The sequence below is a fragment of the Phaseolus vulgaris genome, chromosome 7 (assembly GCF_051622355.1).
Source record: "Phaseolus vulgaris cultivar YP4 chromosome 7, ASM5162235v1, whole genome shotgun sequence".
NCBI classification, from domain to species: Eukaryota; Viridiplantae; Streptophyta; class Magnoliopsida; order Fabales; family Fabaceae; genus Phaseolus; species Phaseolus vulgaris.
In genome coordinates this window covers 29,491,855-29,508,621 of record NC_143504.1, presented here as the reverse complement: position 1 = coordinate 29,508,621, position 16,767 = coordinate 29,491,855, and the positions used below count along the sequence as shown (strand labels likewise).

Genomic DNA, 16,767 nt, shown 5'->3' with positions numbered 1-16,767 from the left:
CTGCGCAAATTACTTTGGTCGATAAGGGTGCACTTTATAGCAATGTAAAAAATTGTTACATGTTTTGGTAACAATTGAATCCAGAGGATCCAAAATAGCCAGTGACACTATTACAAAAAAGGAGGAACTGAAAAAAAAGAAATATAAAAGGTTGACATTGAATTGAAGGGATTGAAGTCGTCAGTCAGAACACCAGGCAGGATTGGTTATATACTTAGTATGTATTCGTATACGTATGTGGTAATTGATAATGGAAGATAATTAATTTCTGGCCCCTGAAATCTCTCTCTAAACTGAATCTGCTGCTGGTCCACACTATTACGGAAGATGTCACTGTCTCATTTCTCTTTCACTTTCACGGTTTCTCTATTGAGGCCCAGAATCTGCGAAGGGGAATTCAGTTAAGGATTCCCCCTTCGACTGTCTTCGTCCTCGTCCTGCCCTCCTCGACGAACCTTCTTTCTCCTCCGACGCCCTCCGGACGGACCCTCCCTCCTTGTCCTCCGACGACGACGTCTTCGACTTCCTGCGGCTCGAATGTTTCGATCCCGAAGCTGTCGGGGGTTTCTCTTCTTCCGATGAGTGACGGTTCATCTTTCTAGAAGATTCCGAGGACTGGTGTCGGCGGCTCGGCTTGGATCCCTCCGTCGAGCTCTCTCGGCTCGGAGAACTCGTGGAGGACTGGTTTTCAGTAGAGCGAGGCCTTGACTTTCGGCTTCGCTTCCCCTCGCCTTTGTTGCTATTAGCATCACTATTATTATCTGCATCATCACCATTGTCATCGTACCATGAATTACTCATCAATCTCTCGCATAACTACTTAGCACTATAAAATATGAAATTATTAACGATCCAACCTTCAGATGTGGCCTTCACGGGGTTTACCACTGTTCCAGATGAACCTTCTGGTGCTTCTTTGAATTCAGTTAGCTGCACAATTTCATTTTAATTAATCGAATTTTACGTTGGAGATTATTCTTTTTTTGGAATTGAAGCAGAGAAAGGAGAATGTACCCAGCTTGGTTGACTTGCTTTCGCGTTTTCAGCTCCAATGTGTGCCAAATGCTTTACGTCTGTTGGAAACCCAATCTCTATCTGCTTATCATCCTCTTCATCTGCAATCCAATTTTATTTTTGGTGTGTATGACAATGATAATGAAAATCGAATCTAAGTATACATATTTCCTGAGAGATGATGATGATAGAAAGAAGAGAAGAATATGATTACCAAATATTTGGGATATATATCTGAGTCCTTTGAGGAGGCCTTTCACCTGGCCTTTCACCTGGCCTTTCACCGCACCCGACGTCATTATTGGAGCTTTTTTATCTATCTTTGAACCTCAAAACTTTCACCTCAAAATCTGTTATAACTTCCAATCTTCGATGGAACCAGCTACAAATTTCTGAAACCGAAAACGGATCATACCATTTTACCGTCTAATTGTTTCATTCATTTGGCATTAACAACCAATCACTGAGACATTTGATAGATGAAAGATAAGAGTTGGTACCTGATCACCTCCAGGAAAAATGTTTGTTTGAATCAATCCTACGTATGATTTCCTCTCAGTTTGGCAGTGAAGAACAAATGGAATGTTCAAGACATGGGAAAAAAGTTTTGGAAGTTTTTGGTTGTTCTTGATTGGATGTTATGAATCGAGCATCCAACCCAAGAAGAGAGAGACTTCAGGTTGGAAAAACTCAAAAGTGTAAAATGAAAGCACCTGATTTTGATCTACCGCCCCTAATGGTGGCCAGGCAAATCAAAACCAGTAACTCAACATGTTTTTTGATGGAAGGCCAGACATGTTACGTTGTAATTTTCATCTCCATGCCCTAAATTTGGCATTAATCTTATTATACCTGTTAGTTCAACTGCGACAATAACGGGTTCAAAACCATCATAATCGTATGCCATTTGTCACTTTTCTGAACCTCAACAAAAATAAATACAAAACCATTCGGGGTTGTTTTTCATTACTCTTCTCTTTCACTTTCTTTTCTTTCCCCCTCCTACAAAAACACAAACAAAGCAGAATTTTGGGACTTCCCAACATCCATTTTTTTTCTATAATAGTAGTAATATGATTTCTTTTGGTTTCATTTATCATTAATTTTTGTTTTACTTCAGATCTCTCAACTTTTTCTACAACGTGGTGGAGTGAATGAGTGCATTTGATTAGATAACTAAATTAACTATCCATTTAATCAAATTTTATTTCATGCTGTAAATGTGATTATGAAATTTAATTATATGAATGAATTTAAATAGTTTGCTTTAAAATAAGCTACTAGGATAGCCTGTTTAGTTTGAGATTCTTTTCATTTAAAAATTAAAAGAGAAAGTTAGAGTAAGTATATTTTTAAAGAAAAAAAAAGTTCAAAAGACATTTTTTTTAATGAAGCAATCTTGAAAAGATTAAATATTTATTTCATGAGCTTTACTCTTATTTAATAAGTAAATATAGTTTTGAAATATTAACACACTCAAAAGTAAGGATTTTTAAGTGAATTTGAAAATACCTAATGATCTTATGCAAATCAAGTTTCAAATATACTTAATTTAGAAAAGAAAATATAGTGGGATAGGATAATAACATTATATAATAATGATGTATAATCATATTCAATATTTAATGCATGCAAGATGAAAAGCTAAATAATATTCGAATATAATATAAATTATGTTTAAATGATAATTTTTCATTAAAATTACAAAAAGTTTTCTAAAAGTTCACTATTAATTGATTTTTGTTTATAAAGTGTGAAATTTATTATAAATAAATAAATTTTAAATAATTATACAAATTTCTATTTTATTTTTATAACTGTTTTTATATTATAAAAATTATACGTAATATCTTTAAAATATTTATATTATTATTATTATATTTAATATTTTAATAAACAATATAATTTAATTTTGTGTTACTGTGATTATAAAAAATTGATATATATTATCATACAAACTAATATTAATTTGAAATAATTTTATTTACATAGTTACTTTTAAAATTATAAATAAATTAGATTAGTTTTGTAAAACTAATATTATGATGTAATTTTTTTCTTTAAAAATATATTTAAATGATAAAAGAAATTATTGTTTATATTTTAATAATTATCATTATAATTTTATATTATGTGTAAATATTATTATAAAGAGAAGAGAGAATTTATATTTTATCATGTTAAACCTATTCAAATTCCTCTTTAAGATAAAAAAAAATACACTAAAATATGATAATTATCGTATTTGAGTCACTAGGTTTATGACTCTCCTTCTAAGGTAAAATGGTGTCTTGTCTATTAATGGGTTTTGCATTTTGCACCCTCATGAATTTAAATTTGCACTCTCATGTAATTTTAAATGATTAATTTGTCCTTCTGAAAATAAATGTTTAAATATGGGTGGTAATATGTTGTTTTGGAGCATTTTTCAGGTTTAGAGCGTTGGTGGTGGCTCACAGTGGTTGGTGGTTGGAGGCAGATGTTAAAGGTAGTGATTGGTGTGCTTGGTGGCTGGCGATGATGCCGGTTTAGTTGAAGGGTGGTTGTTGTAGTGATTTTGATGAGTCTTAATTTTTCATTTTTCAATTTGAGTTTAAGAATGTACAATCCGGTGACATTTTGGATTGTACATTCTGGAATGTTAAAAAATTGTTTTTTATATTTTGAAACATAGAATCCATAATACAAAATATGTATTCTGAAACGTTTAATTCATAATGCATACATTTGTTCTAGATTTTGCGTTCCATAATACATATTTGTATTATAGAACTTCGAATCCAAAATAGAAAATATGTATTCAAAATTCTACATGCTGGAATACATATTTTGTATTTTTTAGTCTAGATTCTAAAATATAGTTATAATGAATTTTAATATTTATTTTAAATTTTTGTATTTCTTTTTTAATTGAAAATATGACGTGATGTATTTAGGTGGTTATTGAATATAAAGATGCAATCGCAACGGCAGAGCAAAATATATGACGAAGTGGATTAATTATTTGACATGGATGAATCCAACATAATGAAGTTAATGGCATCTGAAGATGAATTGGTTGGAGGAGACTACATTCAACCATTTAGAACAAATAAGATAAGTGTAATTTCATTTATTACATTTGAAGACCTATGACACCTGATTGTGAAAATGTGTTGTATTTATGTAGGTATTTGGTATGTGAGATGACTTACTTCAATGGGTGTGTAAGGTGGTTTTTGGAATAGGTTTTGTAGTTTTCATATTGAGGTTTGACAAAGAAAATGAACAACAGGAAATGAAGACCTATGTGTTGTTAGGTTGTGAAAGGGGTGGTGAGCATGTGAAATATAGAAACGATTTGGAAGTGATTGTAACTAGTACAAGAAAGTATGATTGTCCTTTTAAATTGCAGGAAAACTAGTTGCCCATGGAGAAGGTTGGGTGTTAAGGGTAATATTGATAATGATCATTGTGGTTGTGTACTCATACGTACTCACGATATACCTTGTGGATATGAATTAGTGAAATATGACCTTAGTAGCATAACCTTAAATGTAGTTCATGTTATGTGAACTAGATTGAGCTTTTTTACATGTCATCATGCGATTCATCCTCTGAATTGCCTATTCAGAAAGAATTTGATCTTATTTTGAATTGTTTCAAAGAAAGAAGTTGGCATTGTAGGAAAAGTGACAATTAAGACCAAGTTGCGTGAAATAGCATGCCCAAACATGACATCAATGTGCGCACCAGTGAATAAAGTAAAAAATAAGGGATCCAAAAAAGGCAAGCAAATAGATTGGTGAGATCTACAAAGTGTGACCCCTTATATGTTAAGCATGTCAATATCATTCATTCAATAAATGATAGTTCTTCTATGTGGAACTCAACCAAGGAGAGGGGAAAAATGACAGTCCCATTGACAGTTAAATTAATACCAATGTTGGACTAGTTTCGTCCTAGTACTCACCCTTACAAACATGATGTCATTGATGTCAAGGCTAATGGTCATTGTGGTTATCGATCTATAGTTGCACTAGTGGGAATGAGGAAATATTCGTGGCCATTTGTCATAATGGATTTGTTTAAAGAAATTGGACCGTGGTGAGATGAATATGCTACATTGTTGGGTGGTTATGAATAGGTAGAGAAACTAAAAAGACCATTACTTATGGATGGGATGTTAACAATAAGTTATGACACACGTAACACATTTTTCCATATTATACGCAAAAATGATGACTCTCTAACTAACATTTTTGTCTTTGCAAGCTAGTGCAAACACACAAATTATGTTCGATATGAGATATGTGATTGCTAGCAAATACAATGTTGTTTTAGTGTGTTTATCATTGAAGAAAAATATCATCATATTCCCATTACGAAGTAAGTATCCCACGAATGTCAGTATGCATAGACTCATATGTATAAAACATGTGCACAATTCACCTTTTGTTCAAGTATTTTCTAATGTCTGATTTAGTGTGTTTACATTTGTATTCTCAATTACTTGTCGATTACATTATATGATGGAAGTTGATGTGTATGAAATTGTAGGATGGTTGTCTCATACCAACTGTAAACATATTGTGGTCTACATACTGTTATGCAGAGGCTAAGTTATGGTCTTCATATTATGTTAATAGGATGCAAATGTTTACACAAATGTTAGGAGTTACATGCACCTATGTTAGTCTTACAGACGATTGACTCTATTCATGCACATTATTCATTTTATTGTTGTATATGACTTTGGGAATGAACACTCTTGGATTTTAGTATATGAATATATACTTAGTTTCTTTATTCACAAGTGTCTTTATATATATATATATATATATATATATATATATATATATATATATATATTCTGCAATGTGCAATCCAAAATGTATTTACATTATGGATTGCATAATCTGTAATGTATTATTACATACTGGAATGTATACTCAAGATCTAGAAATGTATTCTAAAATGTGCAATTCAAAATGTATTTTTTCAGTGACAACTTTGTCATTTCACCCACTCATGGGGTGCATGTTTAAATTCATGGGGGTGCAGAATGCAAAATCCCCCATTGATGCATAGAAGAAGCCTCTAAGGTCCTTTATTTGAAGGTAGTTTCTTCCTGCACCATATCATTTTAAACATGTACCCAACATAAATTTTAAAACCCAACATTGTCCTTAACTTTTTTGAAATGCTACAAAGGAGTGTTTATGTTACTGTGCGTTTTGAAACCTTTATCTTTTTTGAAATGCTATAGAGGAGTGTTGTGTTAATGTGGTGTGGGTTTTGAATGGAAGTGGTGGTGGTGTAGGGAGTTGCAACAGTGACAATGATGTAGTGATTTTTTTTTTGTAACAATGGGAATGGTGCTCACTTCTCCTCCAGTGACAGGTCCTTCTCTCTAGGCAGCCATCTTCTTCTCCGCTACTGCTACCTTGCAACAAGCTTAGTGATTCATAGTGTTCAGTGCTAATGGGTTGGGTGCAAATACAGTGTTGTTGGGTGTAGGGTTTTATGGTTCATACAGTGTTCAGTGTTAATGGGTAGAGTGCAAATACAGTGTTGTAGGTTGTACGGTTTTATATCATTAAGGACAAATAAGTCTTTTCAAATAATATTATTGGGTGCAGTCTTAATTGATATGGTGCAGGAAGAATCTGCCTTATTTGAAATGGTAGATATTCATGGATTGGCTATATTATAGTTTTTCGGTTGGCTATTGGCCCAAATTTCTGTTTGTGCTCAGAGGATGAGTATATAAGGGAGGGTTGGACCTCTCCTAAAGTGATTCCTGGTTTTTTTTTTGTTGATAAAAAAAAATTGGAAAAAAAGTGAAAGGGATAAACAACCATCAAAACTTCTCCTTATTTGATTATTTGATAGCATAATGAAAATAAATAGGAGAGAAGAACCAAAACTAGATCAACCTTCAAAGTTTTTTTTTTCCTGTAGAACAAGAGAGGATAAAAATAAACACATACTTTTGCGTATTTCCCGTTAGCTTTTGTTTCCTGCACTCCCATAATTACTAACTACACTCTCATAACTTTTAAAATGTTCACTCTACCCTTTTTATTTGAAACTTGGTTCCTCTTTCAATGAGAGTTTTTTACGATGTTGTTTTTCTTCATTGTGGTTCGAACTGCAACTGTTACGAGGAGCTTTGTTGCTGCTGCTGGTGGTGATTTGAAGTTTGATGCGGTGGAAAATGTATAAATGAGTGTGATTGTAGTTTTCATTTGTTATGATGGTTGTTGTAGCTTCTTCCAGATCACGGATACCATAATAGATGTTTTTGGAACACTCATTCTAGAAAGTACTTATTGAAATCAATTTTCCTTTTGAATTGAAGTATCAATAAGTGTTTTTTTTTCCTTTAGAAAGCACATTCCAAAAGAAAGTGATATTAATATTCTAAAATGACTATTCTAGAAAATTTCTAGAACAACCTTTCAGGAATACAGGTTTCGTAAAAAATTCTGAAAAATGTTTCAGAATAAATTTTGTAGATCCTAACATACATAATTTAGATCGTTAAAAAATTGTAAACTTACCTATTCTTTCGTCACAACAAAAAGGGTAACAATACAATGAAAAAAATCCAATTAAAACACAGTGGAAAAGAAGAATTAAGTTTCAACTAAAATTATAAATTAAGGATATTTTAGTCTTTTTCATCAATTTTATTATTATTATTATTATTATTATTATATCTCATAACTATTAACCATGCTTATTTAATTTGTAGGAATTTTAGTTTATCTTTAAAAAAGAAACAATTTTTTTTTTCATCACTTTTTGTCCAACTAAAAAAATGGAAAGAAAACTCAATGTTTTTTTTTTTTTTCTGCCCTACCAAACAATAAAAAATCCATCATTTTTCGCCATTTTCCTTTTCTTTGGACTATATATGTGAATTAGAAAGAAATTGAAATACAAAAAAATTAAAAGTTCAAAAGTCAGAAATTTAATTAAATTTCATTAAAAATAGAAGGAATTATTGGATCAGATTAAGAATTAAAAGACAAAAGAAATGAAATATTTATTTTATTTTAGATGTTTTATTTACGATAAATTTTAATAAAAAAAATTCCAAAAAAAAGCATGAAAATCAACGAATAAAAAATCAATTCAAATAAAAAATGATGCAAAAATATTTTGGCTTTCTTTCTTAGTATAACTGAGAAGATTTACGAAGGTATATTTTAAATGATACATGAATATTTTATTATTAAAATGAAAAAGGATATATAAATAGAAAAATCAGTTATTCAGGTTTCATTTTGTACGGGTTAGTTTTAGATTTTGTACGGGTTACTCTAGTTAGATTTTGATTAGGACTCTGTGGTGCAGGTTAATTACCTAGGCTTTTGGTAGATTTGGAGCTCAGGTAAGGGAAGCTATATTTTTTAAATTGCCAATCGAACCCTAGGCTAGAAGATCTGAATGTGGGGGTGACGTGGTCACCAGTTTCAAAATTTTCTTGCAGGATCTCTTGTTTGGTATAGATTGGAAACTGTTTGAGATTGAAATGTAAAATTTAGATATAGTAGATGATGTAGAATGTATATAAGTTTGAAATTGAATGAATTAATGAATGTATTTGAATAAGGTTTGTGATGATTTTTTTTTCTTGACAATTTCAGAGCATATATTTTGAATATTTCCTGATGATTCAGTTTATGAACTAAAATTGTTGGTGACAATTTTTAAAGTAAATTATGAGTTGATTATTTTGAGAGCTATGTTGATTGTAATCTGAATTCTGATGTTTTTGAGATAAGTTAGTTGTTGGGTTTAACAATTGGTGATCAAACTTTAATTTTCATGTGGTGGCTTCCTCATCCTTTTATTAAATACGGTTGGATATAGTTGTAGTTGAAAGATAATTTTATTTCATTCTCCTTTTATTGTCTCTCTTCTTGGATAGTAAAACTTGATGTTATTTAGATACACTTTGGAATCCTTTTGATTCAAGACATTTATATGATTAGTGAATGAATTGTTGTGTGTTTTGGAAATTCTAAATTGTGGAATGATTTGATTGTTTGATGTTGGAGATTTTAATGTTTAGAATATATTTTTTTTAATCAAAACATAGTATTTTCAAGAAAGAAAATACCGTGTTAAGATTGTTTAGGATGTGCATTGACTAGGGATTCGTTTAGAAGGAGATATCCTGACTCTCCTGAGATAATGAAATCATATAGATGAAGTTATTCAGGTGGTGAGAGTCGAAGGAGGTTCATATGAATGGGTAAGTTGTTTGAAAGATAACTAACTTGACATGAGTTAACCCTGTCAAGGAGTGATATGATATTGAGATTCTTTATGCGCATAACTGTGTGGATTTCACAGTGAGATAGTATGACAGGTGCAGATCTCTGAGTCTAAGTCAACGCACGAGTCTTCCGGAAATAGAGTCAAAAGTCTATGTGTTATGAGTTAGTAGAAGTCCGACATATGAAATATGAACTTTATGAATGTAATAGACACTTGAGGGTTTGAGAAATCGCATGAGAATTGATGAATTATGCTTATTAATTTAAAATTTGAATTATATCAAAACTTTTTATATAGATAGTTTACCCTGTTATTTGTTTGTGTTTATTTCTGTATCTGTGATGATTGTGTTTTACACGGGAGCAGATGAGATTGCAGGTAATAGAGCTCCTTAGTGAGCAGCTGGAGGATGAAATAGTTTTATTTGAATGATTTGTTGTTAAAACTATTAAATCCCTATGAAGAGGAATATATATTTCTTTTGAGATACACATATGAGAAAGTAGTATATATTATTTGTAATTAGATATTGCTTGTTTTACTTGTATTTCATTATATATGGGTAAAATTTAGGATGTTACACAATTCATTAATATTTATATTTATATTATAATAAAATAAATATAATTAGTTATATAATATAATATAAATAATCATTATTATTATTATTAAAACAATAAAAAATATTAATAAACATATATATATATATGATAATTAAAATAAATAATAAATTTATGAAATAACAAATATAATAAATAATTAAAAGAATTATAAATAATAAATAAAATTAAATAATACTGATAATAATAAAAATAAAATTCATTTATAATAATATAAATAAATAAATTATATATATATATATATTTATTTTTATTTTATAATTTTTAAAATTAATTATATCTATCGATACTTACAAATTTTCATAAATTTTTCTTTCACTTTCACTCATTTTACCTTAATCCAAACAACTTTACACATCTCTTAAAACTCATTATTTCAAATCCATTTTCTAATCCAAGCAAAATTTCACCTATTTTAACCAATTTAATATATGAACTTTTTGAATAATGGAAAAAGAAATTTAAACATTTCAAATAATTTTTTTTAAGAAATTTGATTAATTTTAAACGGAGAAAATATAATCTTTTTTTTTTAAAACTAAAACAACGCAAACCTCACAATCCAAACTAAAATAAAAAATGAAGTACAAACAAATTTATAATGTATTTTTATAATAAAAAATTAATGAGATGCGAAACTATAGTTCAACAAGTTATTTCTAACCAAGCGAAATTGTGCTTATTCAAAGATTCAACACTGGCAAACAAAAACAATTAAATTGCAGTGCAAGATTAAAGTCATGTTATTGGAGTGGATGGCAACGAAGAAACATAAATTTTAGAAGGCAAGGGTCATTCATCAAGAGACTTCTGATCACGAATCCATGACTTCATGAAGCCTTCATATCATCCAAACCACAACGACTCTGCATCAAAAAGAGTAAAAGCTTTAGTTCCTACATACTTTTAAATGGTGTGGAGAACAATTGCCCACTAAGATTTTTTATTTATTTTTGTACCTAAAATATATAATATTATTTCTTCTTAAAATGAATTAATTACCTCGAACACAATAAGTTTATTGATTTAAACAACATTTTATATATTTTTACTTTAAAAATTAATTTTGATATTGACAATAAAAATTTGTACAATATTTTAGAAGTATGAAAATATGTAAAAGACAGTCATAATTTGCACTTCACATTTTTATCATGAAATTATATAATTTAAAAAAAAATTATAATATTTTTTTAAATAAATATCATAAACTATTTTTAGCCCTACTAAAGAAACTTTTTGGATTCATCAGAGGCTTAATCCAGAACAGTATATTCAAGCATGCTAGTAACAATGATGATCGATCAAATAGCTAAAAAATCCAAGACATTTACCAGGAACTTGTGATTCTCTTCTAGGAGAGGAGAGAAGTCAGTACAAAATTTCTGTATATCACTACTGACATCACCACCAGGACCTTGTATCACCTCCATGAATTTCTTTCTATCAGGAGCCAGCTTCATTGCTACCTGCAAATGGAATATTTACTGTGTATTAAAAGCATGTTGAAGACAATATATTAGTTCCGCACTGTAAGAACGTAAGTCACTTCTTCTTCCTTATTGCTTTCTCTCCATCTCTCCCAACTTCTATTCTCTTCCTTCTATCTTAATTTTCTCTCCCAATTTTCATCTATTTTAGAATCTGATTGGACTACGTTGTAGTTGAGGAGTTAATGAACATTTCTAACCGATTAGATTTTCAAACAGAGTAAGTTCATTTTCGCTATAAAGATCCTTTGTTCTTTGTTTTTTCTTAGGATTTAGTCATCTTTCTTGGTGGGGTCAATTGAGAAGAGTAATCCTCTCAACTTATTCTACTACATACTGAATTTTTGTTTAATTTGGATAACTTGTATTAGACCCTTAAATCTTGAAGTTTATCCAGAGTAGAGGAATAAAATTCTAGAGGTTGCTTGGAAAGCAAGCAATTAAGGTAAGGGAGCTAAATTTAATTTTTAATAGCATCCTAGGCTAGAAGATCTGAATGTGGAGGGGATGTGGTCCCAATATTCAATTTCTCTTGCAGGGATGTTGTGTGTTTATATATTACATTGTTTGTTTATATATTATTTAAACTTGTAGAAATATTAGATTTTGAAGTGTTGTTTTTTTATGTTAAATAGGATTTTGAATATTGTGGATTGCGTTTTGAATGATATTGTATGATGAAAATGGTATGAAATTGAATTCATACACTTGGGATAATGTATGGACTGATGTTTGTTGTGTATTAAGTATTGATGCCTATGTGGTAACAGAGATCTCCGAGCTTCACTGATGTAAGTCACATAGACTAAGATATCAAGTGGTGAGAAGCTGATGGGGGAGTTCATGCACACCATGACATATGAGATGCACGGCTTGGGTTGTATTGAACTTACCCTGATCCTTTCTATTGGATTCGCGGGTAATCTTTGGATCAGGTATTAGTCTCTGGTAGGACTTACTTAATACGAGTCTTCCAGAAGACGTCAGATGTTATTCTGTTTGTTGAATATCCTGGATGTGTAGATCCATGAGATTTATGTGATTGTTTTATGTTAGAATTTGAAGAAGATTGAATAATTGAGAAATTGATCATGTAATTTGGTTTTCTCTTTTGATTTAATTGTATATATTGTAAAATTTTATTTTCACTAGCTTACCTTTGTTTTTCTTGCTGTGTTGTGAACTGCGATGACTGTACTATGTACACGAGCAGAGAATCATACAGGTGTAAGAGGTCCCAGAAAGCTCTAGGATGTTTTAATATTGTAAATGTTTGTATTTCAAGTTTGTATAGAAACCAGTAGAACTTGTATTGTAATAGTTAGATGTTATTTTCTGGGGTGTTACACCCACTGAAAATAGAAAACCAAAAAAAGGACTAAAGACATTAGAATGTTAGTTGAACTAAGTATTTTATGCATTGTAAGGGTATTTTTAAATTCAACTTAATCTAAAAATAAAACATTAAAGAGTAAAACAACTTAAATTATAAAGGAGATATGTAACCAGTTTAGTCAAACCTTTCCCTTCCTCTGAATATCTATTTCTCTATATATATACACACATGTATGTATGCAAACAAAGATTTAAATCAATACAACAAGAGATTATCTTACTTTCAAAAACGTGGAATTAACACTCTAATTTATTACAAATATAAAGGTGGATACACATGACTGAATAGACTTTAAAATTGCTTAGGTTAGCTAAAATAAAACTTAGTATGCAGTACTAGAATATGAGGATTTTAGTATATTTCATCCAATCTGTACTTGATGTGATAATTTCTAAATTACTGAAATCTGATAATTAAAATCACTAACTTGAATGGATGAATGGATTTCCCACTGCATTAAAGTATCAAATATTCATGGGATCGGGAGGAAATATTGTATCAAATGGATTAAACGAGGGCCCAAGTAGTAAACTTAATGCACTTCCTATGACAACTATTTTATGATCTAGAATGACATTTTACAAACTTAGGTCAATATGAGGCAAGATTTTTCAATAAATTGGTTTTGTTTCAGTTAAGGAAATTCAAGATTATAAGGGAGAGAAAAAAAGCAGCAAAAGAACATTACAGTGAAGCTCGAACTAGCAAGCCAGCCATGCCACTTCTTTAGAGTCTTGTTATATGAATCTGTGCAGGCTTGTGCCATTGACCAATCTGTATGGCCGACTAAGTTTTGGAACAATGCCACCAAGAAATCCATTGCTCTGAAAATTTTGTAGGTCAGAGAAATAAATGAATAAAGGTTAAAACATGACAATTCAATGTAACTAATAACCATTTCTTGTGGTCTGTGGTTACAAAATAAAAATTAGTAAACTAATATAAGTGTTGGGAAAAATCCTCCTATTAGTAAGGTTTACATTAGAACAGCTAACGGGAAGGGCATTGGATGAAAGATTCATGATGGCAAAATGAGCAGGGGAGGGAATTAAGCAGAAGGGACACCTATGTAATGATAAGAACATTGAGGTCAGGCAAGAACTAAGTGGTAAGGTGTTGAAGGAAAGAAATCCCACAAAGAACCTTTGCGCTTTCTTTCTTAATAAGCTTAGCAAATAAAATAAAATAAAAAAGGCTCTACAATTGATGCCAGTGAAAAGAACCGTCATTGAGCCAAAAGATAATAAAAGCAATATGAATCTTCCATATCCCATAACACCTTGAGAAAGTGACTCAACCAAAACAGGTAAGAAAGAAATTCAGACTTTTTATTTTAGAAGAATAGGCCAAGATCAAATTTTGTTGATCCACGATTAGAGTCATTGGAGAATATCATGACAAATTTGTGGTGATAAACATCCCAGTACAATAGTCATCCATTCACAAATGGACACATTGCTGCTCTTCATAATGTCTCTATTAATAGTTTATGTTGCATTTTGATCTCAAAATTTGAGTAGTACATGTTCTAACACCGACTCTTTTTTAAGAGATGTGTTCCCAAAATCATGATTTCTGAATTAAAAATTCCATCCATATCTCAATACCTTTTTAATCCTAATAACTTTTTGTATTGGTTAGTTGTTTACTCATAGACAAAAGGCTTCGTGCTTGAAAGTTGAAACATTACAAATTAAAGAAATAGTTCTGTAAAATAAAAGATTTGAGAACTCCATACCAGTATGAATTACAAGTTAAATAGTAGGTGACTGGTGTTCTTTACCTTGTGAGCCACAGAAGTCCATTGGTACAACTGGATGATGACTTGGCCGTTTTAGTTTCAATCTCAACTTGCACCAAAGTGTACAGGCAATTGAATCGGGTTGGATTGGAGGCATACTTAGATTCCAATCTCTGCTTTGAAAGGAACGAGAGTGAGAACATATCGCATTTATGGTTTTGAACAATATTAAAGGTTTCGGTAGTTAATACATAACAAAAGCCAAAAAAAGTTGTATAAAAGTAAAGCATAAGCATGTTTATGCAAGCCAGTTGCACATGAAGTAGAAAAATGAATCAACACCCACCTTACACTTATGGCAAAACCATGTAATCATAGCATGTCATCATAACACAACTAAACATTATTACATATAAATCTACAATCATGCATGCAATCCATGTATACCAAAAAAGGAATATATAAGATAGAAACGGGTGACAGAAACCAACCGCTATGTTACCACCAATGTCAGACTTAACAAGGGCCATAGCAGCTCCAAACTTATCTGCCATAAGAAAAAACATTAGTACATATAATCCCGATACAAGTTAACAATTTGAGGCTCTACGAAGCAGCAAACGACAACAAAATGTTAACAATATATTTTGTTATAAAATTTATGTTTTTAGAGTTAGATTGTAACACCCTAGTTGTACATATTAACAAATGTATATAAGTTTTTTATCCTTAAGGGTTCATGATTCTCTTGCTTTTTACTCTTTTTTCCTTTTAATGAAAAGGTTTATAAATAAAACGGATACGTAATTACTGACACTTGAATAACCAAGAAATGATGTCAAAAGCATACAATGATACTTAGTTTGATGTAATATAGGTACTAAATTTGATAGGTAAACCGAGATCAACTCTTTTTTGTCCCAATTTTGAAATAACATATAAGAGAACTTAATCCATTATGGAAAAATCGCTTATGTGCATCTTGACTTGTTCAAAAGGAAAAAAAATCCATCAATATCTGTCAAATGTAATGTCGTTGTTCTCTTCACATGGTTTAACATACTGTAGAATATTCGATAGAAGTAAAGGACCACCGTGTTCCTCTCTTACAACAAAACACAGTAAACAAAAGGAAGAATACTCAGAAAAATGTCCACTTAGCATATTTGTCTTCTTTATCTTTGTATTGCGACGATAACATTTCAAGGGAAATAAGAGCACGTACCGATAACAGGAAGTATATGCTTGCAGGCATCCAAGAAAGGTTGAGTCAGAATTTCTCCTTGCTCCGATTTTACAAGCTTAATTCCTTCCAATGCAGGAGTGAAAACAGATCCCTCCATTCCGTTGTTTACTACACATAGCATAGCCAAAAGCCAATAAATAGATAAGCAAAATTTAACAGAGATCAAATAGGCATTTTAGGCAATCCTTGTAAAGTACATAAATATGTTCCCTTTCTTTTTTTACTGTCTGGAAAAGTTATGAAGTTTAGAATGTGAAATGAAGGCAAGAAAAACATAGAACTTTCATCAGTAGCAGGCATGCAAGCTATAGAAAAGTCTGGATTCAATTAAGGAGAATAATGTCAAAAGTATCAAAATCACAATTCACACTGATGAAGGGATGCAAAATCTAAGCCAATTTAATGGAAACTGCACTTACAACGCATTAAAAACTCATAATTTAAGAAAATAACTTGAGGAAATAGTCCCCGTCTTTGATAATGTTTACAGCTAAGCAGTCTAACTTGTATATGATTATCAGATTTGTTTTCTTTAACACGGTTGAACTCGATTTTTGCTAATCACCAAACGCATGTTGAAACCCCTTGCGATATGTTGGATAGATGTGGAAAGTTCTGAGACCAGATCAAATAATTAAACTTTTACAGAACCAATGTATGATGGAATAAGAACGCCACATCTCCAATCAACACAAAATTTAAAAGCAGCAACAACACATCAATTGAATTGAGTACATAAGCATCCCAAAATCTAATTTTTTCGAAAATCTTAAGTTTTCGATGTCAAATTTCTCAGGAAACAAGAACAAATACAATCGAATAGACATACATTGAACGAGGAAGACCTTGGTGATCGCAGACTGAGAACAACCACTGCAAGCGTATCACGGAAACTTGTAGTTAACTTTTTATTATTATTTTTATTTGGTTTTGATGGCGATTTGGGAAGAGAGCAACTGTAAGAAAAAAACGCTTGGATTTCAGAG

The 16,767-nt window shown here is 31.0% G+C and overlaps 2 protein-coding genes across 3 annotated transcripts; both read right to left on the bottom strand.

Annotated features, from left to right (window-relative positions):
- Positions 1-13: 13 nt before the first annotated feature.
- RIC5 (ROP-interactive CRIB motif-containing protein 5) lies at positions 14-1,834 on the bottom strand. The gene is made up of 5 exons (XM_068622686.2): positions 1,515-1,834; positions 1,229-1,406; positions 1,015-1,115; positions 858-930; positions 14-761 (listed from the first exon to the last, which is right to left on the bottom strand). The coding sequence occupies exons 2-5, from the start codon at positions 1,311-1,313 to the stop codon at positions 367-369; spliced, it is 654 nt and encodes a 217-aa protein (XP_068478787.1). The 5' UTR covers positions 1,314-1,406; positions 1,515-1,834; the 3' UTR covers positions 14-366.
- An 8,659-nt stretch (positions 1,835-10,493) lies between these two features.
- Positions 10,494-16,767, bottom strand: LOC137818423 (glycolipid transfer protein 1). 2 transcript variants are annotated; one of them, XM_068621852.1, is made up of 7 exons: positions 16,611-16,767; positions 15,761-15,889; positions 15,027-15,082; positions 14,578-14,708; positions 13,483-13,618; positions 11,243-11,377; positions 10,494-10,774 (listed from the first exon to the last, which is right to left on the bottom strand). In XM_068621852.1, exons 2-7 carry the CDS (start codon positions 15,876-15,878, stop codon positions 10,739-10,741), a joined length of 612 nt encoding a protein of 203 aa, XP_068477953.1. In that variant the 5' UTR covers positions 15,879-15,889; positions 16,611-16,767; the 3' UTR covers positions 10,494-10,738. The 2 variants fall into 2 exon arrangements, with proteins under 2 accessions (XP_068477953.1, XP_068477954.1); XM_068621853.2 differs by having other exon boundaries at positions 16,627-16,756.